This window comes from Apus apus, chromosome 3, assembly GCF_020740795.1.
Source record: "Apus apus isolate bApuApu2 chromosome 3, bApuApu2.pri.cur, whole genome shotgun sequence".
NCBI classification, from domain to species: domain Eukaryota; kingdom Metazoa; phylum Chordata; class Aves; order Apodiformes; family Apodidae; genus Apus; species Apus apus.
In genome coordinates, this window is record NC_067284.1 from 86,039,695 (window position 1) to 86,066,288 (window position 26,594).

Genomic DNA, 26,594 nt, shown 5'->3' on the forward strand with positions numbered 1-26,594 from the left:
ACACTTTGCAATGCTTTATTTTTCCCCTATAGGAATAATCAACACAATACTAAGCTATTATTAATATCAAGGTTAGGTAACACGCTCTGGCATTAATGGTTTCTCCTTGAGTTGAGGGAGGCTAACTAAAGGATGCACAATCTTGACAAACACACACAGGATTTTTGCACAGTATATGCACACACACACACACACCCCCCCAATAAAGAAAATACTCCCCACTTCATAGTGCAGGCAGGCAAAAGCCAGAATTTTTATTTAAGTTTCAAATAACAAATACTCACGTTACATTATACTGCTTAGTTTATCGCTTCGGCTTTGAATTCTGTGCTTTCATTCCACGTGTCTACATTTTGCAACTGTCTACACGCTGCAAAATTAACTTTGTATATCATTTAGCATCTGTGCATATCCTTTAGAGCTTAATGTTACACTGAAATTAAAGGAAATCTTGAATTTTAAGGTACTGAAAACAATAAAATTCCACTGGAAAAAAAAACCTGTATAAATGCTTCTTGTAGTACAGTACTCTTAATTTTCTGTCAGTGTTATTTTAATGCCATAGTTTTAAATTACTGACTGTATAAAGAGAAGCCTAAGGAAAAAAAAATACCTTAAATGCCACTCCTAGGTCTGTTAAACTCTGGTGTTTTATGATATATGTACAGTATATAAATATATTTATGTATATATGTACATATATATTGGTTAACATTCATTATAAATAGAACTGTGTTAACTTATGCAGTATAAAAATAGCCACTTTCCTGGGAACATGCAAACACAGTATGCTCTCACCTAATCTATAAAACCCAAAACAACCAAAACCTTAAGCTCTGGTTTTCTATAAAGATGAATTTTAATTGAAGATTTTCCAGCTGATTTAACCATAAATTTTTCTCCACTAAAGATATAAAATCTGTTTGATGCTAGCTATAATTAAGCTCAAACACAGTATATTTTGGGTGGTTTACTTTCAAGTATTTTTCCCCCGCATCCTAAATCTAAACACACTGCATTTTTTTCTTTTACAATAAAACATTATTCAGCTCTAAACACTAAAAGCCAAATTACAGGCAATCTGGCATGCTTGCATTGCAGAGAAAAGGCTTTCCTCTGCACTATTCCTATTGTGGGAGGCTGTCCTAATATGGCTATTTGTGCTCCAGGTCTTTTGTTCATTGCAAAGCATTATTGAGATTCCCATATCATAGATTCTTAAGGCCAGAACAGAGTACTACAACCACTTAAGTCTCATCTGCTGCTCACTGAAATTCATTCTGAGGTCCCTGCATTCAGCACAGTGACTGGTGGCTGGACTAAAACACCTCTCCTGCTACAGCCAAAGAGGTTCCAGCCTCAGAAGAGCGAGATCTGGACTTTTTAGTGACTTTTCCCAAGGGGAAAAAATTTCGGTTCCATCCGAACCAAATGTGACATTTTTCCTTTTTCTTGCCATATGAAAAACTGAAAAATTGTTTTGCCCTGAAACATCCCTTCTCCAAAGTGCTCTCAGTACTAGTTAGAAAAGCAAAAGCAGAAAAAGGGGTTACATTCAAAGGTGACACTATTTGTGTTCTTCCGCTCACCTGTCAGCTCAGCAGAGAGCACACAATGGGTTGGACTGTGGAAGAAACATTGCCAAGTCCTTCCGCTGAACAGATTTTAACCATCTACAAGAAGAATGCCACAATCAGGTGACTGTGTCAATCATGGCATACACTGAATTTCAGTTCTCTATCTCGTTCCTTTCTACATAGCTAAAACCCCACTCCTGGACATTTCAGAGGACAGAGACTGAAATGCAGCTGTGTCTATTCCTTACAACCTCATCTCACCCAGCAATTGATCTTGCTGCCTTTCAGCTTTTATAGAAGTATTTCATACAAAGACAAACAAGAAGAATCAAGGCACACTCTCTTCAGGATAACATTTTTCTTGTGATTGAGGACTTTCTGAGGAAGTAGGAAATCTGAATGTAAATGGCATGGGCAAAGGAAGGACGTCAGCGTTGTTTTTTTCATTCCAAGGATTATTATTTGCACCTGCAAGTTACTGGGGTTATAGAGGGATGATCTAGATACTCCCTGCTCCAGCAGATAAATAGATATTGCTCTGGAAAAGTTCTCCAGATTAAGTTATTTGGTGTGTGTGGATTAAGTATGTGACTACACTTCTGACAATCAAAAGTGCACATCCCAGCATTTGCTATGTCACCAATTGCAAGATGGGGTGTGCATCTAAATGACTTGGATGCCAGTGAAGGCCTACTTTCCTTAAGATGTTGGACGAAGTTGCTTGTGCAAGCCTTTCTCTCTGGCACCTCTGAAAGTGGTACACCTAACACCTTATCCCTCAAGCAAAATGGCCTAATGTTCCCAGCCACAACCTACATTCTTTCCCTATTCCCAGGGTGGCTCCCACATTTTTCCCAGAAGTCTTTTCTATGTCAGAAGTGATGAATCTTTGTTAAAGTAGCACAGTCTTCCAGCTTTTATATTTTCAGGAAAAAAATATGAGGCATTCTATTTCTTATAGTAAGTAGCATAAATGCACCAAAACAATGGTATGGATACCCCTGTATTAATTGTTTAGAGAGCTGTCATTGGAAGTCGGGGACTGGGAAGTCACAAAAGGCTCGTTTGCCTTCTGATCGTCCTTCATGGAGGCTGCTTGGTCTGAGATGGAAGAGAAGGAGAGCTGGTCATGTTCCATTATATGCACTTGGTCCTCTTCCTTGTCCTTCTTCACATAAAACAACTTCCTAAACTTTTTGAGCTCATGGAGTTCACAGAAAGTCTCCAGAACCACTAACATTGCAATAAGGCCCAGCAACAGATAACCTGGGTAAACAAAAGGAAAAAAAAAGTGTTTTAATTATTATCAAAATAAGTGGGGCTGGAAAAGTTTTAACCCTGTATCTTTTCCCACCCCTGTCATTTCATGTTTCCTCTCTTTATGATGCCATTTCAGAGCTCTGTAACCTACTTTGGACTGTTAAATCCTTTTTTTCCTTTTTCCTTCTACAATCAAGATGACCCCACATAATCAAAAAAAGTAACAGTAGTGGCTTTAATTTCTGCTACAACTTCAAAAGAGAAAAACATGCAAAGGCATTAAATGAAACAGAATACTAAAATGTACCACATGCACACTCCCCCACTTACAACCTTCATGACTAACCATGCCTCAAAATATATTTTTCCCTTAATATTCCTATGTGTTACAAATTGAAGTAAAAACATGGTAGTTAATTAGTTGTTTGTACCAGTTTAGCAGGACAAATCACTTATATTTCATGAAAACTTTTGAATTATTTTCCTTTAAAATTACAAGAGGATATTCAACACCCTAAAATGAACAGAAAAATAAGGAAACTAGAAATGTGCACTAAATCAGTACAATCAAGATGAAAAATTACTGTAAAATTGTTGCTGCTATTCCTCTTCAAACACGTGCATCTAGAATTTGAGGGAAGGTGTTTTAAATCTCAATGTTTCTTTAGATCTCTGCTACTAATCATTAAAATGTATTGAGGGGCATGATTCAAGCAGAAGGTAAGTGTATAATTATTAGTACAAAAGGCTTATCCAAAGGATGAACATTAAATGTGCTGAAAGATCAACACAGATTAATCATAATCTACATATGGTCACTGTTCTGGTACCTAAAGGCATAAATATTTCACTTGTAGTTACAGATTATTCACTGGCAATAACACTTTCCTTTTCCTTCCAGGAGCACCATTAAATACTGCAATACCAGGTGCTGATCTAAATCAGCATTACAGTGAAAATTTATGAATTGTTTTTAAGCTTTATCTCATGACACCAAATGGGAGCTATGCATTAACACAATGAGGAAGTGACAAAGCTGTGCCAATTAAAAGGCATCTATAAATCTGCACTGAGAATTTTGTAATTGTCCCTGAAACTCAGTCCAGCTGATCACCACTTGATTTAGAAGAGGAGTTGTGTTCTAAAATTCTTGAAAAGACTGTAGAACTCATTAAACTTTTTCTGATGTAGAACTCAAACTCTTTTTGAATGTACATTCAGCAAGAGAAAACATTTTATACAGCCTGTTTGGTTCCATGAACAGTTCACATGAAAGGAAAAAGAGTAATTTAAAAGTTATTACCTTAAAAATTCTTGACATTAAATACCCTAAGGTCACAACTTAGCCTAAAAGCTACTTTTGGTTTTTAGTATCTTCTGCAATTAATTTCCTAAGTATTCTACAATTTGAAAAAGAATAATCTGAGCCCAAATGCTTTCTTTTGTTTTGAGCTTTCAGAAGTGTTAGGATTTTTACAAGACCTTTACTAGGCATGACTTTCTCCATTCACTTCATTATTTAGCCTCCCCAAGTCACCTCTGGAGATTAGCAGGTTGTAATTAAAAGCTACTGCTGCTAAGATAAACACGGTGAGTAGAGAGGGAGGTGTCCTGCAATGAAAACAGGCCTCACAGGAGAATAAAATAAAGCGTCCTGTTGGCTTGTTCAAGGCTCTGCTTCAAGGAATGAAAATTCAAAGCCTGATCTTTCTTTAGTTAAAAACAGGTCTACACTAAGATTACTGGATCATGCACAGGAGCACAGACAAATGCATACCAGCCTAAGAAATTAACCTGAAAGAAAAGGTTTGTTTCAGCCATTCAGATCTCATAACTGGTGTATCTGAAGACCCAGGACTGCACAGACTGAAGCCGTATCAGAAACTGGGATGCTTCAGAACAATGTCACGGCAGAATACTGCCCTCAGCATACATTCATTCAGAATGCCAACACAAAGATAATTTACTTAGTTCGGCTTTTATCAAATCACTGACCTGATTTGTGCCTTTCTTCCGTGTCAAACATAATTAAACAATTTAAATTTAACATTCATGGTCTTGCTTTGTTATCTTCTCAATCAACTTGTCTCTCTTTTTGACAGCTGGCATGTCCCAATGCCAGTGTCAGCTACAGTTACAACTGGAGTCAGAAACTTTGCTATTCTGCCTCATTTCCCATTGGTCCTTGATTTGTCTCTGTCCACCTGTCATCTCCTCTTATGAGGCAACCTTAGATTACAAGGATCATCTTCCTGACTCTGTAATGTACTGAAATCTTAGCCTAAGATGCTCATAATCGCTTTCATAACAGGATTGTGAGCATTTTTTCCTACTATTAATAGGAAAGTAAGTAGCTATGAGTAAGCACAACAGAATTCCAGTTTTAGCTTTTTCTTTCTTACCTAAGAAAACTGACCTTATTTAAAGGTTTCCTCTTTGCACAGCTACCTACAATGCCCAGTTTGCTAGCTGACAGCTCACAAAATAATCACAATCCACGGAATGGAGCAGGGAAAGACTGATTATTATTATTATTTTTAATTTATTTTTTTTTTATAAAATGCCTCTTATATAGCTGGCTAGTTTGACACTTACATGTAATTCCGATTTTATACAGCTCTCGGAATTTTTGGTTGTAGCCTTCTCCTGGCACATAGTCTCCAAGGCCAATGGTGCTCAGGGAAATGAAACAAAAGTAAAAAGATTCCAAAAAATTCCAGTCATCTTCCAGAACAGAAAATATTGCCGCTGGGATTAAGAAGAAGCACGAGACAGTGATGAAGCCAAGGACCATGGCGTGGATGATTGCAACAATCTGCTTGGAGAAGCCCCAGCGAATGTGGAAGTAAAGTACGGGCCGCCTGGTGACGTACACAATGATGCGCTGCACCACTGCAGTCAGGAACAGCAGCGTAAATGGGATCCCGATGACAGAGTAGATGATGCAGAAGGCCTTTCCTCCATCAGATAAAGGCACTGTGTGTCCATAACCTGCAACAAAGCAGAGGAGGCATAGGTTGAGCTAAAGCTAGAAGTTCAAGTACCAACGTGGTATTGTCTACATCGTGGGAGACAAGGAACCACTTCACTACTGCTAATTCTGAATTCTGCTATTCTTGACAAATGCTGTTCAAAGATCTGTTTCAAGCAGGCAAACAAGCCTAAGTACTCACTATAACAAAGTAAAAATAAAAACATTTTGTATATTTCAACATTGTGAATGTAGTTGTATAAAAGCTTATTTTGGAGAAGAAAGTAATGCTTAGGTAGAAGTGGGAACCTATGCCAGTAAAACTGTTTTATTCTAGGCTTTCCTACTCACTTTTCTTGTTCAGTTTTACAAAGTGATCTAACATCTTTTTACCCACCATGTCAAGTGGAATAATCCAGACTTCAGAAAAATGTTCACAGATCTACTTTATAGTAAAGACATGCCAAGACCTTTTGTGAAAATCATAAATTACATAAAATTAGTATAATAAGCATTCCATACTATGTAGTTTCATGCCTCCTCAAGGCGTTTAGAAGACAATCCATCAAACTTGTCTAAAAGCAGAACAAACATCTTCACAGCAAAACTCCTGGGATCTAACCACTGAGGCTGGACTTTTGCCTAGTCATTTCTGCATTTCTGTACTGCAAGTATCAATAGTAATCTGTTTAGTCTGCAGGAATGTATGCACTGTTTTACAGGCTGATCATGGTCAGCAATCTCAACTCCACAAACAAGTGCAATTACACTTGTGCTGGGCACAAGCAGCTACATTGCCAAAACACACTCTGCCAGACAGCCTGGTTCTACAAGTAAATCACAGGCACAGAAAAAAAACCCCAACCAACCAGTTAATATGGCACAAACCAGGAATGCTTTCTTCTGTTTGCCAACCAAAAAATGTATTTTGTTTACACTGCAGCAAGGAAGACGAAATCTCTTGAAATCTAGTTTGGGCAGTCTTTACACCAGTACCAAACCAAGCAAGTGGAGACAGGCCCTAGTAATTCTGCAAACCCAAATCTGCCAGCTCATTCAGGTTATGCTAGTGCTGTAAAGTGAGACACTTTCCAGAGCTATCGCAACTACCTACCTTGACATGCCCAGGCACAGCTCAGCATGTACAGGGCTGTACTGCTCCTGCTCTCTGAACTGGGCTCACTCTGTAACACCAGAGCAGGCAAAGATTCCCAAGGGCTCCTGGGAATCAACTGCCTGCTCCCCTGTGAAACTTGCTGTTCTGCAAGCCTGATCAGGTTTTATATGAATCCAAGAGATTTCTCCTCTACATTAAATGTAGAAGCATTGCTCTTTTAGGTTTTCTGGTGGAATAAGGAAAGGAAATGTTTATTTGTTTTGAGATAAGAGAACCAGAACTCCACAGAGGACATCAGATACAGCTGAATCAGATTTATGAAGCTGCAGACAAGGTTTTTCACCTTGTGTTCTACTCCATCCCTAATAATGCTGGACATTTGACTGGCATTTCTGACTACCACTGAGCTGACACTTTCTTGGGTCTATCTATCAGAACCCCAGGATCTTGCTCCTCAGAGGCATCTGGGGATCCACCAGTGCAGATCCCATCACTTCATATGTGAAACTATGACTAGTGTTGCTGTGTGCATCACTTAACATTTTATCTGCACTCATTTTCAAGAGCCATTTTATCGCCCAGTTGCCCTGCAGCTCTTCCATCATCCTTACTGCCTTAAATAATTTTGTGTCTTTAGTAAACTTTGTTACCATCCTCTTCAGGTCAATTATGAATATATAGAACAGCAAAAGCTGCAACACAGTCCTCCAAGGAGTAACTCTTGTGACATCTCCCTACTTCAAAAACTAACCATTTTCTCCTTCCCTCTGTTTTCTATCTTTATATCTCGCATCCATATGAGGATCAACACCAGCTGCTTAGTTTTCCTGAAAGCATTTTGTGAAAGACAATCAACTCCAAGTTTGGAAGAGAAGATGGACGTATTTTAAGTAGATCCTAGTGTATCTACAACTGTCCATGTGACATAAATTAAAAAAAAAAACACCACACAACTGCAATGCTCCATCACATCAAGGTGTCTTCAGTAAAGGGGAACTAGAGGTGTTTTATTTGCATAAAACACAGATCAGACTTCCACTGGACTAATCCACCTCATTCTGTACATCCACACTTAAAGAATTAATTCACACTGAAAGAAGAGCAGAGAAAGGTTACTGAAACCATCAGGGGAGTAGAGACTATTTTATGAGAGGCAGATAAGTGTTTGGCTTTCTCAGCACAGGTGAATAGAGGCTGAAAAGTGATAAAGTATCTTCCTGTTAATGCATCGACATGCAAGTACTACCAAGGGAAAATAAATGCTTTAGATGAAGAATAATATTGCCACACAAACAAATAGCTTTGATGTAGCATGAATACATTTAGTCTAGAAATTAGAAATAGGTTTCTAAGCTTCAGGAGTGTTCTGGAGCAGTCGTCTGCTTTCGGCACTGGGAAAAGAACCCAGCTATATTTAAAATGGAGCCTGATGAAGCTTGGTAACCTGATGGATGGTGCAGTATCACAAGGCTATACAAGACAAGTAGAAATTGAGATTGCAGACCTCAAAAGTCCCTTGCAAGCTCCAGGTTCCTAAATTTAACATATGTTTGCACTGTACAATGAACCTAAGCTTTCACTAACTTGAAACCAAACATACTTATCGTGCTTACAAAAAAAAACCCCAACCTAATCTGACATATTTGTCAGCTTCTGCACAGAGCAGGTTGATGGTAATTTAATTCCAGTCTCTGCACTGAGCCAGGCAGCAGTCAGCTCATTTCTTGGTAAGGAGGGGTTCTGCTACCTCTCCAATACTTCTCTCATAATTCCTGTTTAAGGACAAACCTTATCCTTTCAGATGCTATGCAGTATGTAGAATGAGAAAGACTTTACTACAGGCAAGTTTGCAACAAGGTTATATTAAACTGGGTGCACAGACTACTTGTCTGGTTAATCCTTACAGAAATTTTCCCAATTCGCAGAATTAATTAAGGTGCCTGAAGCAGATGATACCCTCTAAGGTCCGCTCTGCCCTTCTGGTGAGGTTGTCACGTCACTTAAGAGGACAGCTAAGGGCATTCTGTATCTGCCCCTCAGCTACTCACAATTACAGGAATTATAATACTAAAGAGACCTGACAGTTTTAGACTGAGGAGAGAACGTATGCTCCACTCACCCAGCAGCAGTAAGAGGATGACAGCTTCCAAAAGCAATGGATGAGTGATCAATGTCTGCTTGCTACTCAGGAAACAGTCACTGCCTGGGAATAATTATATTGAAAAGCCTGAGCTAAAGTAGTCACAATTTATAAGGCTATGGCAAGTGGGTAGGAAAAGAATCAGTATTTTGTCCCAGTATTGCTTATGTGACTTTTCCTAACAATGCCTATGATCTTAGTCATCACTGTATAAATGTCATTTAAAAAAAAACCAAGGCAGCCACACATTAAAAGACCTGAAATTACAGATCTGAGACAGGAGACACAGATATTCTATGTCTGCTTTCAGACACTTGCACTCTATTGCCTCCAGCCTCTGCTCCCACACCTGTTTGTAGCTTCTTTGTACTGTCACCACTTCAGGAAACATCCTTCTGTAATCCCCCCATAAAATGCTTAGCACACACTTAGTTCTACGTAAGTAATAGATAATAAAATGTATGCCAATTTGCCTTTTCCAGTGGAAACTACCATGTTCAAAAGCATTACAACTGCAATCCTAAGATATTATTTTTGTTATGAGAAAAGGATGCTCACAAGAAGGGGACTACTTAGGAAGACATTTCTTTATTCTATCAATAGACTTGCTATGGGTGACTAGAATTAAATTGCCTATGTAGCATCTCTGGTAACTGTGTTACTGATTAGGAAGACAGACAACATTTACTGCATGCTGTATTTTCACATGTATAATGCAAATATCAGATAACAATCACCCATTCAAGAGCACCGACCTTTGAAAAAAACAAACACTTTGATAACCTGCTCAAACTCAGAAGCAAAGTGACACCAGAGATAAAAGGTTATTGCTCACACATAATCCCTTATATTGTCTATTCATAGCTTACAAGTACCATTTCTTCAAAAAAAGTCACAGAAAAAAAACACATGCAAGACTAGCAGGATTTGCCAAATTAAGTAAGATCAATGCCCCATCTAGCTCAGTGTCTTGCAACAGACTGATCATACAAGGGACAAAACCCCACAAAATGTAGACAGTAGGCTTTCAGCTCTGTTCATATATGGGGATCTTTTCCTTAAAACCAATGTGCTGTCTTATGACTTGGAGGACTTCTACTGTTACAAGTTTACATAAATACACAAAATGTCTTTATCTGTTCTGATGCAATTTTGAATGCTAGCACAGTTTACAAAAGTGCTTATTTTTAAAAAGAAAGTGTTCAAATCTTCTACGTTCATCTTGTTGCTGTGAGTTATACAGGCGAGTTACATGTTAAAGAAAATATTTACTCTTCCATTTGCTGTCTTTCAAGTTAGTCTTTTGTTCTTATATTTTTCCAAAAAGGCTTGCTCTTGACTTTTTCTACTTTTTTGTGGTTTGTATCCATCTTATGTAAGTTCCTCTTTTAGTTTGTTTGTTTGTTTGTTTGTTTTCCTGTTTTACCTGTATCTAACTATTCCTCAGATACTGCTTTGATGAATCTAAGCAGATTTGTGTGCTTTGTCTCATCATAATTCAGTCCTTCCTGTAGCTCATTAATTGGTCTTTTCTCTGTTGAAAAACAGTCTGTCAGAACCCTGAATTGAGCACTGAGTGCAGAAGTGCTGCAATGCTGTGTTGTGATAACCTAGCCAGGACTTCCACACAGAGGTCCCCAGGGGCTGCCCCAAAGGGCAGGATGTTTGAATAACATAAATGGATCTGACATCAGGTGAGGCAAGCAATGGACAAAGAGATGCAGCAGCCTTCAGAAAGTTTCCCCCAGACAGCCTCTCCCAGGTGGTGGTGGTGAAGCCTGGAAGGTGTGTGTGCAGGCTGCAACACTGGCTTTCCTTGCCCCTTTGTTCTACTGCCATGGCACCAGATGTCCAGTTCTAATAAGCTGGTCCCATGAACGGGGACCACCATCCACAGCCTTAAGCTCACTCCTCTCCCTTCACGACAAACAGTCAATGTTTCTTCTTATCTGTTTTCTTCTGCCAGGTGTTCTGGAGGGAGCAGACTTCTTTCCTACCACAGTTTTCCTACCAAGCCACTCATACCTCAGGTCCCCCCAGCCTCAGATGACCTGCTGCAACACCACAAGTTTTATGTGGCACCACTAAGATACTCAGGGTGGGGAGGGGGTTATCTTCAGCACATTCAGCGTCCTTCCTGACACACCCATTCAGATGGCAGAGTCATAACAACCAACCCCATTGCGGCAGCACACCATGACAAGCATGCTTATCTCTTTGTTGGTTTGAGTCAGTGTCCCTGAAGAGAAGTCAGCCCTTTAAGTCTGCTCATAATCTCAAAATGCTCCAACAAACGAAGTGAATCATGTATTAAGTATCAGAGTTATGCAAAATCTTTAATTCATCACAACACACATGACTCATTGAAATACGATGATGATGAAAGTAAATTATAATATTTGCATAATTTCTACACTGTTATTTTTATAAACCTTTGACATTTTCCACTGTGCTTAACAGTGAAATACACTGTTCTTCATCACTGGTCTCTTGTCGTCTAATATAAAAAAGAAACGTCTGGTGACAGTAGATGCATGTGGCAAGAGAGATTTCAAGTAACTCTCATGTATTTTTTGTTAATTACAAGGAAGAGCACAGCAGTAACCCAGATGATCATAAACTTGCCCTACAGAGTTCAAACTTTGTTCCGTAAGTGAGTGAGCTGCTCTCGTGACCCACAAACACCAATACAAAAATGCATGTTAAAAACATTTTTCAATCAAATTTGAGTAACAAAACATAAAGCAGTACAAGCACACTGTTGTCATTTCAATCAGCAAGAGAAAAACTGGAGTCAGTGCAGAGGGACCCCTGGAACATATCTATTTATGGATGGTAATTTTCCATTTGAAAAATGCTATTATTTTTTATACTCTGCATGTCCCAGAGAGGCAGAAGGAGATATTACAAGATGTCACAATGAAGAAAGTGCTTTTGTGTTGTTGGGCTTCTCAGCAGAACCAGTCCTTTAAAACATCAAAATAGTTTGGTTGCAAGAGAAGCTGAGATCTTATTCTAAAAAACTCATCTGAATGTAATGAAATAAATCAACAACTGATCTTATTATGTAAAAGATCAACTAGCTGCCAAATCTTGCTCAGAACCAATTTTTTGGACTATTGGAATGTAAACTATAGCAAAACAAAACGGAAAAAATTTAACTGCATCATCACCTTGTTTACATTAGTATTACAGCACAGTAAATGTGGATCATGGACCTATTCTTACCATTATATTTAAGGAAGCCAAGGTTTACTTCAGGTTTGCTCTACTCTTTTAACCAACAGTGGATGCCCAGTAATAGCTGAGGTGTGCTTCACTGCTCTCCAAGGGTGCCCCCCTGACAGAGCAGGACCAAAAAAAAAACCACAACGAGAGCAGATCACTCAGAAAGACATCCAGACAGGTCTTGAAAGTCTTTAGAGAAGGACACTCCACAACGTCTCTGGGAAGCCTGTTCCAGTGTTCTGTAACCGTCACAGTAAAAAAGTTCTTCCTCACATTGAAGTGGAACTTCCTGTGCTTGAATTTAATTCCATTGCCCCTTGTCCTATCACAGAGCAAATGAGCTTGTCCCTGCCTTCTTGATGCCCAGCCCTCATGTATTTATAGAATAGACATTAATTAGATCCCCCCATAATCTTCTCCTTTCTAGACTGAAAAGCCCCAGGTCTCTCAGCCCTTCCTCATAAGGCAGGTGTTCCAATCCCCCAATCATCCTCATAGCCCTCTGTTGGACTCTCTTAAGTAGATGCCTGTCCCTCTTGAACAGGGGGGCTCAGAACTGGACACAATACTCCAAGTGAGGTCTCAGCAGGGCCGAGTAGAGGGGGAGGAGAACCTCCCTCGACCTGCTGGAGATACTCCTCTTAATGCACCCCAACTCTCTCACACCACCCTGCAAGGCAATGGCACACCAGATGCAAAGACTACAGTCTGATAGGTATACTGAATGGCTAGCAAGCAGTAACACTCTTACCACTTACAGTGACTACTGTTTTAGCCAGTAACCCATAGTTACTAGTTAATGAAGAAAGTGAACAACATTACAACCATATAGCAGTGATGCTAATGATGAAGCGATTCCCATACCATCAGTTGAGATACACATGGGGAGAGTAGGCTGTTACAAGGCAGTGCTCAGTACAGATACAGCAGACTGGATGTGTTGCACTAGAGCAGGAAAGCAGGAGATGGAATCCACTGCACAGCAACCAGATGCAGACAAAAGACTAAGTACAGAAATTAGCCTGTTCCTCCCACATCTGAGATTATTACTAGCGAGTGTTTGGCACAATAGTATCTCTTTTCAACAAAAGTATAAGAGAGCAATACAACTCAAAAGTTAATAACTTTAAGTGGAAAATGATAGTGTTCTTTCAAGCCACCGCCTGACACCGGATCTTGCTAATCCTGTCTGGATACATTATGTATGAGTAAAGCAGGCATCATCAAACCAAGGAAACTGTTAGATCTTTTCAGCGCAGTCCACACAAAAGCACATAGCGTTTGCCAACAAAAAGGGATTCATCACACTGCAGACCAGGGTGGCAGGACTCCAGGTGAGGCACATACTCCATTCCAGGGCTAGTAAACAAGCCTCTAAAAAGGAAACAGTCTCTGCAGAAAGAATATAGGTTCTCAAGCAGTCAGATGGCAAAACTTTCCCACTTAGCCTCTGAGAGCAGACTTTTCAAACCTGAGCTGTAAGCTACACAGCTCCTATCAAACTGTACATTGAGAAACTCCTTTTTGTTGTGAAATGCTAAACCTTCAGCCTAGCATGAGGTTTGTGTGGGCTGGCCCTGTGCTCCTACAGAGCCCTGACAACTTCAGTCATGTTTTTTGAAGCAACGTGTGATTAAAGACTTCATGCCCTGGATGTGCATGGCTTCATGCTCTGCTCAGGGCAGGACCAAAGACTAAGTATGCCAGTGCAGGAAGAGGTCTGCTAAAATCTCTGTGGCAAAGCATTCAGGCTTTACTTCTATCACAAATAAAAGTAAAGAGATAGGAGTGCATTTCTGGGTTTGCCTTCAGGCTTTTTGTTTAAGGTTAACAGTACTTCTTTTTAAACCTGAAGTCTTTGTATTGGAATTTGGTTCCTTTCAGTATTATCCTGGATTTAAGACCCTATAAGGGTTAAACTGAAATAAAACCTGGATCTATCCAGTTTTGGGGTTTCCCCCCCCCCCCAGTAACAGCACATCTCTAGAAATACCCATGCAAAACACAAACATCACATCTTCAGATCTGCATCTAGCAAAGATTTACCATAAGTAAGGGAACATGTATCTTGTTTCAACAGCTATTCTATTTTACAATGTAGGGAAAAAATTACAATGACAAAAGTCTGCCAAATAAAATCCAACCAACAGGTCAAAAGCAAGGTGAGACTTCCTGAGGACTCCTCCGAGAACTCAGCCTGGAAAATTCCAATTATTCTTTTATTGGTTTGCCTACCCACTAGGCAACAGATGGTAAAAAATCTGTATCTAAGTAGGGGCTCGACCAACAGACCACTTGCTTATGAATGTTTCCTGGTAGGACAAACTCTCAGAAACTTATATTAGATAAAGGAGAAACACAAATTAGTTTTATTAGGAAAGCTTTACTTGCAGTCCTCCCAAAATGTTAGAAAACAAGACAGGTTTTGTGCTGTGCAGTATGGTCCTCTGCTTAATGTCTGGTGCAGTTTACTGGGGAAAGATTTCTAAAAATTGATGATTTTTACCTGTTACCATCCCAAATGCACCTTGGGATGTGTCAAAAGCTTTGAATGTGTTGCAGTGGCACTCACTGCAGTGCTTTAATCACATATCCAATTAGTGAAAAAAACCTATCTGCTAAGTTACAATTTCTTGCACTGAAATGAGCCACAGTTGTTCTTCTGTTATCTGGGAATAAAAAGAAACAACCAGCTGCAAATTAGTATGCTTCCCACCTCCACTTCTGAAACAAGGATTGCTTTGTTGCACCATCAGAAAGAACAGAACATGAAAACTGTGAATGAAACCAGTATTGTGGGCAGTAAGGAATTTTCACACGTTAAAAAATCAGTCGATTTCATGCTGTGGAGTTTAAATAAAATCTGTAAGCAGCATCTTTATATTAAAATACAAGCTCACACAGAAGAAAGTGTTATCTACTAGATACAGCAGGGGAATATGAATTTATACGTCTAATCTTGTTACTGATTTAACATGTGGAACTCAGGGAAATTACTGTCATCAGCTTCCTTGTTTGTCAGAGGAAGATGCATCATCCTTACCTACCTGTGTAAGATACTCCAGTATTTCATACATAAATCAATCAGACATCATAAGGTATTTGCATACACATAAATAGTATTTCTATCTTCTGTTTTAATAGCTATTCCTCAGAAACATGAAGAACTCAACAGCCCGTAGAGCAAAGTAAAAACAACTTAAGAAAAATAGCAAAATTCACTAAACTAACTAAGAAAAACACATAACTGAAGTGCATCAGTATCCACTTTTACATGCAGCATATTTAATCTGGAATAATATTTTCTAACTTAAAAATAATAATTAAGATAAATTAAGAGACAATATTTACGCAAGGGCCAAAATGAGATACTTTTTCAGATGAGATGGCTTGTGCTAAACTCTAAATCACAGTCCTAAATATGATGCTTGATGGTACTCTGCCATATGAATATACTCACAGTTTCATGCTCAAAATAGGGCATTAATTTTCAAGGCCCAATGGGGAAATGACTTCAGAGAAGTAGCTTATTAAACCATAAGCAAATTTTACATATACACTAGTCCTGTTGAAACGCTCATGTTTAGGACATCCTGAATAGCAAAAGTTAATTGTGGGAACCATAAATGTGATTAGTTACATTGGAACCAAGATAACCCAGGATAACCACAACTGTACGTCCTGCCAATAAATAAAGGGAAAAGAAAATAACAGCATTGTAGTTGTACATAGTATTTCTGCTTGTAAGAGGATGAAATGGAGACAGTTTTGCTTATCTAAAATAAGTTATTTAGAAATACTGATGTAGCATTTAGAAAGGCAAACTGCAGATGTAAGACATTTAGCCAGTAATGCAAAGATATAGACAGAGTAACTTAAATGCTATATTGTTTTCAAACACTATATTGTCTGCTTAGATTAATTGGAAATTTATTTTAAAATGGTGAACCTCTCTTTAGTTTGTTTGAAAACTGTCTCTTGGTGGGATATTTGATGTTTCCATAAATTTTTGCAACTACAGGGTGACTTTTCTATTGGAAAGATAACATCCTAACTTTTCAGGGACAGAATAAGATAGTTCTCCATGTAATGAAAGCAGCAGGCAACATTAAATCAGTGGGACAATTCACCAAAAATGCTCCAGCTGCCCAAGGTCAGTCAAAGACTGGTAACACTGACCAATGATTTTTAATCCCATTTTCTTAAATCCCATTATTTTAAGACAGCACATATATCAGAAATTATTAGCAATCATCCAGGCTGAAGACTGAATCATAATGAGGCTTCTCATCTTCAGTACCCTCCTGTCAGCGCTTGCATTTGCAAACCACAGCCAACATGAAAAAGGCTGGACCAATGCAACCTATGACTCTGCTAGGGAAAGGGGGATGCTGTAAGTGGCATCTCTCAGACCTCAAATGGTTGGTAATTCCAAAATAAAGGCCTAGCACTGAAAAGACTAGAGCAGAATGTGTGAATTGATAGTTAACTTATCTTTTCAAGAGAGGATTTATTTTCAAGTGTCTGGCCCTATGAATGCATCCAGTTTCTTGTAACTGTCAATGATCAGGATCTGTTACAGTAACAGTAGGTTATGGCTGCATTACTTCCTTACTAGTTTCAAAGACATGCAATTTATCACATAACACTAGTTACCCAGAGGGAAAAAATTAAGTTCCCCTTGAGATGTACTGTACACAGTATGTACCTGAGGCCTACTGGAAATAAATATCCTAGTGCTGGCATCTATATTAACAAAAATGAGTCCTATTTAGGTCTTTCAGCTTTGATAGCTATCATTTTAATCCTGCTTGAAATAATGCTCCTTTACAAGGGGAAACCAGTAATTGTCAGATGCACTATCATTACAGGAAATATGTTTTTAGGTTTCTGGCTTCTTTCTTACATCTGTTGTTAATTTGGCTGTGCGTTCTTTTATTCTTACTGCGCTTTCACCAAGTTGTTACATAAAATGTCAGTTACTGCTAAGAAAGAAGATCCTTTTCTCTGTTTGGGTCTACCCTCTCTTGCATTGCTTGTAGTTTACCTTACTGCAATAACTCAGAGCAAACAAACCCAGCAGAAAGTAAATACTTCTAGTCTGACAAACCGACATGGCTTACTGTCATGGTGCAGTACGCAATAGTCCTAGCACAGGCAGTAAGGTTGAACCATAGGGTAGGAATCAGGAGTCCAAGACATATTCCTTCCACTGACAGAGCTGTTAGGTAAACTCAGCTCATTTTACATCATCCTGAGCTAACCATTTACAAGGTATAAGGAGAGGCAACCAGCACGCTAAAGCAAAGCAAACACTGCCTTCTTCTTACAAAGGCTACTTACGCACTTAGTAAATTATGTGGGCTGTATTAACTGATGTAAGGTTGTTTTCTAAACCGAGTACACAACAGAACAATTTCCTAGAAGGGAGTGGCAATATTTCTGGAGTCTCCCCTGAAGGAAAGATACATAAACGTACATTGCACACTTTGATATGGCTTCTCTAAGTCCCTAGTCAAGTAGCTGCCATTTCCTCTAATATTACAGAGCAGGAAAACTACTACTAAAGAAAAAAGAATATCCGGTGCAAGAAAATAAAAGCATGCTGAAGTGCACCCACAGGATGGGAAATCAGCATACTGTATGGGAGCTCAGCCTAGCAGCAGGAGCAGAGAACTGCAAGATAAAATTTACAGACTCCCATTCTCAACCATACTAATGGCTCTCACATTATCTTCCACAACTGTTTTTCCTCTTTGTCTTAGTTCATCCTTCTGCAAAATGCATAACAAAATACCACTCTAATGTCACAAGATGCAGAACATAATAAAAGCACTCTAATCAGTACAGCAGTTCCTGATACATGCATGCTTCAGTATCTACTGATAAAAGATGGTTCAGAAATGTGAGATTATCACCATCTCCCTCATGGCATCTAAGGACATGTTAAAATGCTAGGCTAAACTTGGAACTCAAACTTCTGTTTGAGCTATTGTGAGAGAGCTTGTCTTTTGCTTTGGTTGAGATTCATGGCTAATAATAACTTCTAGTGTAAATTACATTTTCCTTGAAGCAGCACACAGAATTCTGTCAGGTGGCAATTAACCCCAGAAAGCATGACCTGAACATTCAGTTAACTTTATTTAGTACAAATATTTGCACTAAAAGATATGACTGAAAGATAAAAGATTTACCTTTGCATTTTATGTAAATGCATATTAACTCAAATAATTAACTAAGACAGAAATTTGCCCTTAAATTTACTTTTCTTATCCACATGAATTCATGTAATGCATCATCATGTCATGTTCAGTCCTTTGCTTGCCTAACTGGAGTTGCAGCAGTGGACCAGAAGCCAGGTTGGGGGCCTGGATTTCTCAAAAGACATGCAAATACACATAGGTAAGTTAAGCAATCTCTTACCCTTACGTAAGAGCACTTCATACCATTCAAATGATTTACAGCATTTTGCATTAATTTCCATGCATCACTTACAGTTTACAGTAGCTAGGACTTTCAAAGAGTAAGACAACAATAGGTCTTTGAGCCTTAGTAATTTTTGCTCTACTGCTGAGTCAGCATTCCATTACTAAATTAAAACATAGCCATGAAAACACGTAACAAGACATGCTACGAAATGTATAAATTTTATTACCCATTAGTAAATCATACAGCCTAGAGCTTCTAAAACTCTAGAAGCAATGGAAGTTGTGTTTGCTTTAGGGTCTTCTCATTTCCTTTAAGCTGCAGGCTTCAAAGGACAAGGTCTGTCACTCTTGTACAGCACACAGTTGGGTAAATAACAAAATAATATTAGGAGCAGAGATTTCATGGCCTTCTCACACTAATCTTAAATACCACAAGCAATTTTTAGGCCTCTTTCTCCCCTTTTATGAAGTAAGATGTAGAGAACTGTGCAACAAAGTGTCCAAGAGTGAAACATCCAAGCTACTTAATTTTTTAGCAGATCACTGAACACATTTCTTTAAACCCATGTACCTTATGACCACAAATTTCCAGAGAGGAGGTGTAATCGCAATAGTGACCTTGCATTTGGTGACTCTGGAGTACCAAAGCCCTTTTCAAACTCGTAAACAAAGGCGGATACCTATTCTAACTTGCCTCTGGACTTTAGAGTTAGTACTGCACATTGCAATGTCTAAGCCTGCCAATCACATTTTAAAAGCTCATACAAGCAAAATATTTGTTCACAGTGCTTCAGAGAGGTTTAAAATAACAAAGAAAGCAAAAGACTAAAGTGTCACATAACAGACAATTCAGTACGGGCTTTAAGATAAAAATGTGTTCATCCCATTCCTGCCAGTGCTGCCATCATTTGATCCCTTCTGAAGGATCACTTTTGTCTCTTCATGTTAAGAAATCTTCTCATGTTTTTAAATACCTATAACTTCAGCATGCATTTAACCCTTGCGTGTAACAAAGGGAGAAGAATTTTCTGAAACAACAAGTATTACAATCCTTGTTGAGCTGGCTGCCTCCTTCTTCCTAGATGCAGGACAACTTCTCCCTGCAATTCTGTGTTTAGCTTAGGTTCAGGACACTCACGTATCACTTTTAGGCATATTACTACAAAAATGAAGATGCAAGAGCAGATGTGCATGCCTGATAGAATTCCTAGCAGGCTTTGTAGTTATAGAATTCTCTGTAGGGCAGACTATTTTCCTTTCCCCAACAGATCATGTGTCCATATTTTAGACTCACTGAATGTTTCTGTATGAAAAGCCTGGTATATGGCTTTTAGCAACATTGCAGGAAGCATGCTGAAGCAAATGTGTAACTTATTTGCTATTTTAATGGCATATAGTTGTAACAACAAAAAGCAGTGCCTTTACTATAAACACTGAAATAAAGAATATTTAACTTCTAAATACAGTATTTTCAGTAAACTTGAGAAAATTATTCATTTTAGGGTCATTTCAACATACTACAACTAGCAAGATCATACAGCCAGTTCCACAAAGAAACTAAGTCCCAAAATCTAAGTGTTGCCAGAAAATAATTTTCTTTTGCAAAAGCCAGAATTCTGAAACTAGACTCATCTTTCACTAGAATTAAGCCTCTACTTTATATATATATAAAATAATTTAAAGAATGGTACAACGTAGATCTTAACTATGATTTCAATATCTAATCATGTCTGCCCTCCCCCCCCCCGCCACCCTTAAAACAATTCATATTTCTACTCTTAGAAACCATTTGTGAAGTAGCTACAGTTAAAGAATTTAAGGTTATTTAGCTGATTCAATTCAAACAGTCTCTAAATCATTGAAAGGTGGTATTCAGGTACTACATGCAGGATGAAATTCAGAGGTACATTTAACCTTTTTATTTTAGCTTTCAGTGTTATTTTTAACATTTTTAGAAAATACATTCAGTGTGTGGAACATGAAATGCACAAGCAACAAAAGAGATGACAAAACCCCATTCTCATGGTATCAGTTCTCTCAAAAGCTGCATTTGCAATGGTATTCAATTATGCTTGAAAACATTCTGGTCACTCCAGGAGTTTTGACTTTGTAGTAGAGGTGAGTAAAAAGATGCAGAAAGCCTCTACTCCCTGTTAGCAGAACAACAGTCTGGACTCAGGATTTTCAGGAGAAAGATGGAAAACTGCTGTTAAAGTTTCTACTGGTCAATAGCAGGCTATTTTGTCAGAGGGCACAGCCTCACTTTCTCACACACAAGCAGAGATGTACTCTCCGGGTTGGCTTGTTCCACTGGCAAAACCTGTTCCCCAGCCCAGCCTCCTCCCTCAGCTGCTTCCAGGGAATACTGTCTAAATGTCCACATCTGCATTTCCACTGCTCCTCAGAGTTGCTGTGATACCTTCTGAAAGCTGCTTAAGCTATGGCAAATCAGTTTAAGAGTACAGACTATGGTAATAGCTAGGAAGCATTAGTTAGTAAATGTTTTGGTCTGGTGACACCTGGTGTGCCACTTCAACTCGTATGTGCTTTTCCTGCAAGGAGGTTTCCATACTCAGTGTTCAGAGATGAACGTGTATCTTTCTCTTTCCAGGGGAAAGAAAACCATATGTTCTTGCAAAAGCCACTCCAATCTTCTTCTGAAGCACAGCCACTGAAAATCTTTGCTTCATTAATTCCTTTCAGTCCTGGTCTTAGCCTGGACCACATCACTCTTTAGTCCTCATAACGAAACTCCATCCATCTAAGGTTTCAGCTGGGTTCTTGACTGAAAAAGTGAACCAACAGATTTATCCTAGGTGTTTCTGTATCATTATCAGTAACTACTCTAGGATTTCAGTTGAATTTTGTACAAATATCATAACCTTCAAGCAGCTGAGGTCAGATCCAAAGAGAAAACATGAATTTAGGTAGCTAATTCCCAAGAAACTTTTTATTGCTATTCTTTAATCCTGAAGGCAACAAAACTCTGTAGGTATCCTAATTTTTCCACTTCTGCACATGCCAAGAAATATCCTGGTTTTCATATGGTTTAACAGCTTGTGGCCTACTTCATAATTAAGCTGGAACAGTGGCTAAAGTAGGCATTTCTCCATAGATAACGTTGTTCTTCTTTCCAAAACCCTCCAGAGATTATTAAAATGATGATGCAGTGTGTTGAAATGAAACAAAGAATGAACAAAAAACAGCCAGCAAATAGATGAGAACAGGAGAAACTACAATTTTGAAATAAGACTTATTTTAAATCACATCCACATAAAAGTAAGAATCCTACTCAGCAATGGTCAGTAACTGCAGGATTTTATTGTTATGTTTTAGAAGTCCTGCACTGAAAGCATACATGACTTTTAGTTTAGGATTTGATTTGGAGATATCAGTAGAACAGTAATAAAAATTCTAGCTTTGCAAAAGAATTACAAACGGAAACTTTTCAATTAAATTTTTTTTTGAGACATTACTCTCTTCCTTTCAATAAAGATGTAAATATCACAGAATAAAATAAAGCCAGACTAATAATTAGAAATAACAATAGAGTAACAGGAGGCTATGTAATCCACCTAGGACAAACAGCAAATAATTTTAATGTAGCTAAATTAGGAAAAAACAGAGAACCAGCAAAGTTAACATCTACAAAAAAACCTGTCCATTCATAAGCCTTGGGCAGAACACCACTGAATCAATCCTGACCCCAGTTACACTCTGTGCATCGAGCTAAGTTCTATGGACAGGTTTTGTGATTTTGTGTGTGTGTGTGTGTGTATTTTAAGGAAGAATGACACTAGACCTGACACACGACTATGTAGGCAGCAGCTGCAGTCCTTCATCTGCAGAGAGCTGCTAGGCTGGCTCCTCATCACTGGGAGTTCAGCAAAGCAAGTGGAACAGTGGGACACAGAAGTGAGGACAAAGCTTTTAAGAGCAACACCCCATCTGTCAGCAGCCAGCACTGCTCCAAACAATAAGACAGTCATGCACTTCATGGCTTCTCCGATTTATGCCAGGAGATAGTTTTTACTACTCATTGGCCTGTTAAACATAAATACTGGATTAGAGTTACTCTTGCCATCCTTTGTTTCAGCAAGCACAAGCAGGAGCTTGGCACAGCTGATTGCTGTACTCACCTAAGAAACCAGGAACTGCCACCGGGCGGGGAACACAAGACAGGACAGACCCGGATTTCCTCTCCACTAATGCCTACTTAAACAGAGAAAACAAGAACTTTGTCCCTTAGTCCTGGACACACAAGAGATAATGTGACTGATCTAGTGGCTGTACCCATCAACTCTGGTGACTAGAGTGGCTTGCATCCTGAGGCACAGAGCATAATATACTTCCCCAAAAGCTTATCATTATAGTTTTTACAAATACAGGTATTTTTGAGATATTAATACAAGAGATTTTTAGTCTGTGGTTTTGGTGGTCTTGTTTGTGGATGCTTGATGTTGCTATTTTTCCAACTTGTTAAGTCTCTTCTTTTCTGGTTTTAAATTTTCCTTTCTTCTAATTTCACTGCATGTTCCCATGCTTTTGTGTTGTAAGACAGGGAGACCACAAGTATCCAACCTACTGTCTCAGTACTAGTTCATACATACTCATCTTATCTGCTCTTACAGCTTCCTTAGATGGTAGTCTTTGTCTCCTCTTCCTGAAGACAGCTAGAAAACCTCAACTCAAATACTTGCCCAGAGAATAGCATATGAAATCTCTTGTACCTCAGGAGATGGCATCTTGACACTGGGGACAGACTAGAATATGGCAGCAGCAAGTCTGGAGCTGCTCTACAGTGTATAAAATACAGCAATTTTACCCGGGAGGAGAACACTCACAGGCAGATGGAATAACTCTTTCACTTTTTGTTTATACTACTTAATCTGAGAGGTGGAACACCTAGTTGCAGGATAGTCTACTGATCTATCTGGAAGGGGACAGCCTCGGAGGCAGCAGCTATGACTACTCTCTCCCAGAACATCCCCTAGCATTCAACCACTCTCCTGGGATGCGGGTTCAAATCCCTCCAGGCAAAGGAGGGAGAAGAATGTGGTTTCTTACATCCTAAATCGGTGTCCAAACAGTTGGTCTGTTGAATGTAATCCTCCTCCTCTGGCATGTTTCTCAACCTACCTCTTAATTTCCTTTGCATTTCTCAAAAGCACTCCAGTATCAAAACCACTCTGTTGCAGAGCACCACACAAGCTCGCTTTGTCTCCTAGATGATCCCCAGCAAATTACCTTTTCCTGTAGATGCTGTTGCTAAGTAACAAACAACTCTCAAAAGAGGAACAAAGTTTGTTTCCAAAGTGTGACATCCTCACCCGGGTGTATGGCTGCAATTTGTTACACACAATTTAAATGATCCATGAGTGCTACAGCAGTAGCAGTAGTACAATGAAGTTTAGTTTTCTGCTGAAGTCAGAAGTGACTCTACTAGGGAGACCGATCTGAGTTTAAACAATCACAAAATTGGTGCATTTTCATACAAGAGGCAGAGACTCTTACGACAGGTCTCTGGCATACACTCGATATTAATTACAAAATGTATTTATTCTGTATGTATCCATGAGCTAATACAGGCATCTTCAGGGACACAAGACACATATTCTGATACCAGCAAAATAAAATATAAATTTTACATTAAATTCAAGTACGAGGGGGAGGAAGAGAAATCTGCTTTCCTTAATTAGAAAGGGTAGAGTCCACAAAGGCTTTAAGTTAAATTCACATTCTTCCATAAGGTGTGAAAGATCCAAGCAGCCTCCTCTACCCGAGGGCTCTACTGTAAAAGCATATGAAATCATAGAATCATAGAATGGTTAGGGTTGGAAAGGACCTTAAAGATCATCAGGTTCCAACCTAGACCAGGCTGCAGAAAGCCTCATCCAACGTGGCTTTAAACACCTCCAGGGAGGGGGCATCCACAACCTCCCTAGACAACCTATTTCAGTGCCTTACTACCCTCATGGTGAAGAATTTCTTCCTGATGCCTAACCTAGATCTCCCCTCTTTCAGTTTAAAAACCATTACTCCTTGTCCTGTCACCACCCTCTCTGGTGAAAAGTCCCTCCCCAGCTTTCCTGTAGGCCCCTTCAGGTACTGGAAGGCCACTGTAAGGTCTCCCTGGAGCCTACTCTTCTCCAGGCCGAACAGCCCCAACCCTCTCAGCCTGTCTTCACAGGGAAGGTGCTCCAGCCCTTTGATCACCTCTGGACCCTTTCCAACAGGTCTGTATCTTTCCTGTGCTGAAGGCTCAAGAGCTGTACACAGTATTACAGGTGGGGTCTCACCAGAGCAAAGGGGCAGAATCACCTCCCTCGCCCCGCTGGCCACACTTATTTTGACACAGCCCAGGACACAGTTGGCTTTTGGGGCTGCAAGCACACATTGCCAGCTCATGTTGAGATTCTCATCAACTAACACCCCCAGGTCCTTTTCCTCACAGCTGTTCTCAATCCATTCTCTGTCCAACCTGTAATTGTGCTTGGGATTGCCCCAAACCAGGTGTCGGACCTTGCACTTGGCCTTGTTCAACTTCATGAGGTTGGCATTGGCGCACCTCTCAAGGTCCCTCTAGGGTGTCAACCACACAACACAGCTTGGTAACATCAGCAAGTCTGCTGATGATACACTCAATCCTACTGTTCATGCCTCCAACAAAGATACTAGACAGCACTGGATCCAATACTGACCCCTGAGGAACACCACTCTTACAATGGAGCACTACAAAGACATCACAATGCTTTCATGGCATTCCCTAACCTTCTATAGTTATGTTACGATCCATATTGCACACTAAATAGGCACTGGATGTGGGGTCTGCTCCCCCGAGGGGGAAGAACAGCATGAAAGACCACTTTTTGACAGACGAACATAGAAAAAATTACGGAGACTGACAGGTTTATCTCTCCCTGGCCTCTCTTCATATAGCCTGCACCTTCTTCTGTAGCACATGCACTGACTCCTGCACAATCTCCCAGCCTGTTATCCTTCATAAAGGCAAAGTTTAGTTTCTCTTGCTAATCATCAGTAGCAATGCTTACAAGAATCAAACCTAATAGAGAACACCCTTACAAATCAAATGATAGACACATTGATACTAATGCCTAATACTGCTTACCGTTAGGACTCATATAAACTATTTAACTTGAATGCAAAAGCTTCCCTGAAGCCCATATTGTTTCTTTACTAGTCCTTCAACGAAGTAGTTTCAAGGTAACAGCCACCATCAGCATTTAGCTATAAATACTGCATAGATGTTAGTTACTCTCTTCAGAATGCAGCAAGCAGAAACCTGAATTCAGTACATCATGGACCTTGAGTGTCACTCCTTGCAACGCAGCGTAATACACCCATTGTCAGCACCAACGCTGAAAAGGGTGCAGGCAAAATTCTGGAGAAGAAGCTGATACGCACAAACCAGTTTGTATACAACCACATTACAGGCTTCAGCAGCAGTTGCATACTAACAGTCCTCTACTCCTTTCTCTTATTGTCTTGGCTTCTGTAACTCAGATAAGATCTTATCTTAAGTCTGATTGTAATAAAAAAAACATGCATTGCTATCACAGAAGATCCCACTTCTCTTCACCCTTCCTCTCCAAATCCTTAGATCAGGAGGCTATCCTAGCTTCCTTGTAATGTGTATCTTGCCAACTCTGTCACAACAGAGAAGGATCCAAAAAAGTTAGTTCTTAGCAGCCCTCTGGTATCCAAGTGTTAAATGAAACCTACAGTCACGTTTGTGATGGAGACAAAATACTAAAAGCTAGACAGTCAGAATAAGACTTACGGTTCTTTTGCCTAAAAGGTGGTAGAATATTCTTACCCTGAGAAGACCCTTTCCAAAAACAGACACAAAAAT

General features: G+C 39.3%; 1 protein-coding gene across 1 annotated transcript in view; it reads right to left on the reverse strand.

Annotated features, from left to right (window-relative positions):
* Positions 1–222: 222 nt before the first annotated feature.
* Positions 223–26,594, reverse strand: part of KCNK1 (potassium two pore domain channel subfamily K member 1) — a 31,405-nt gene continuing 5,033 nt past the window's right edge. The window contains exons 2-3 of the mRNA XM_051614228.1: positions 5,433–5,828; positions 223–2,843 (exon numbers count right to left, since the gene is read on the reverse strand). Coding sequence (XP_051470188.1) covers positions 2,584–2,843; positions 5,433–5,828 — 656 coding nt within the window. The 3' untranslated portion in view covers positions 223–2,583. The remainder of the gene's footprint in view (positions 2,844–5,432; positions 5,829–26,594) is intronic.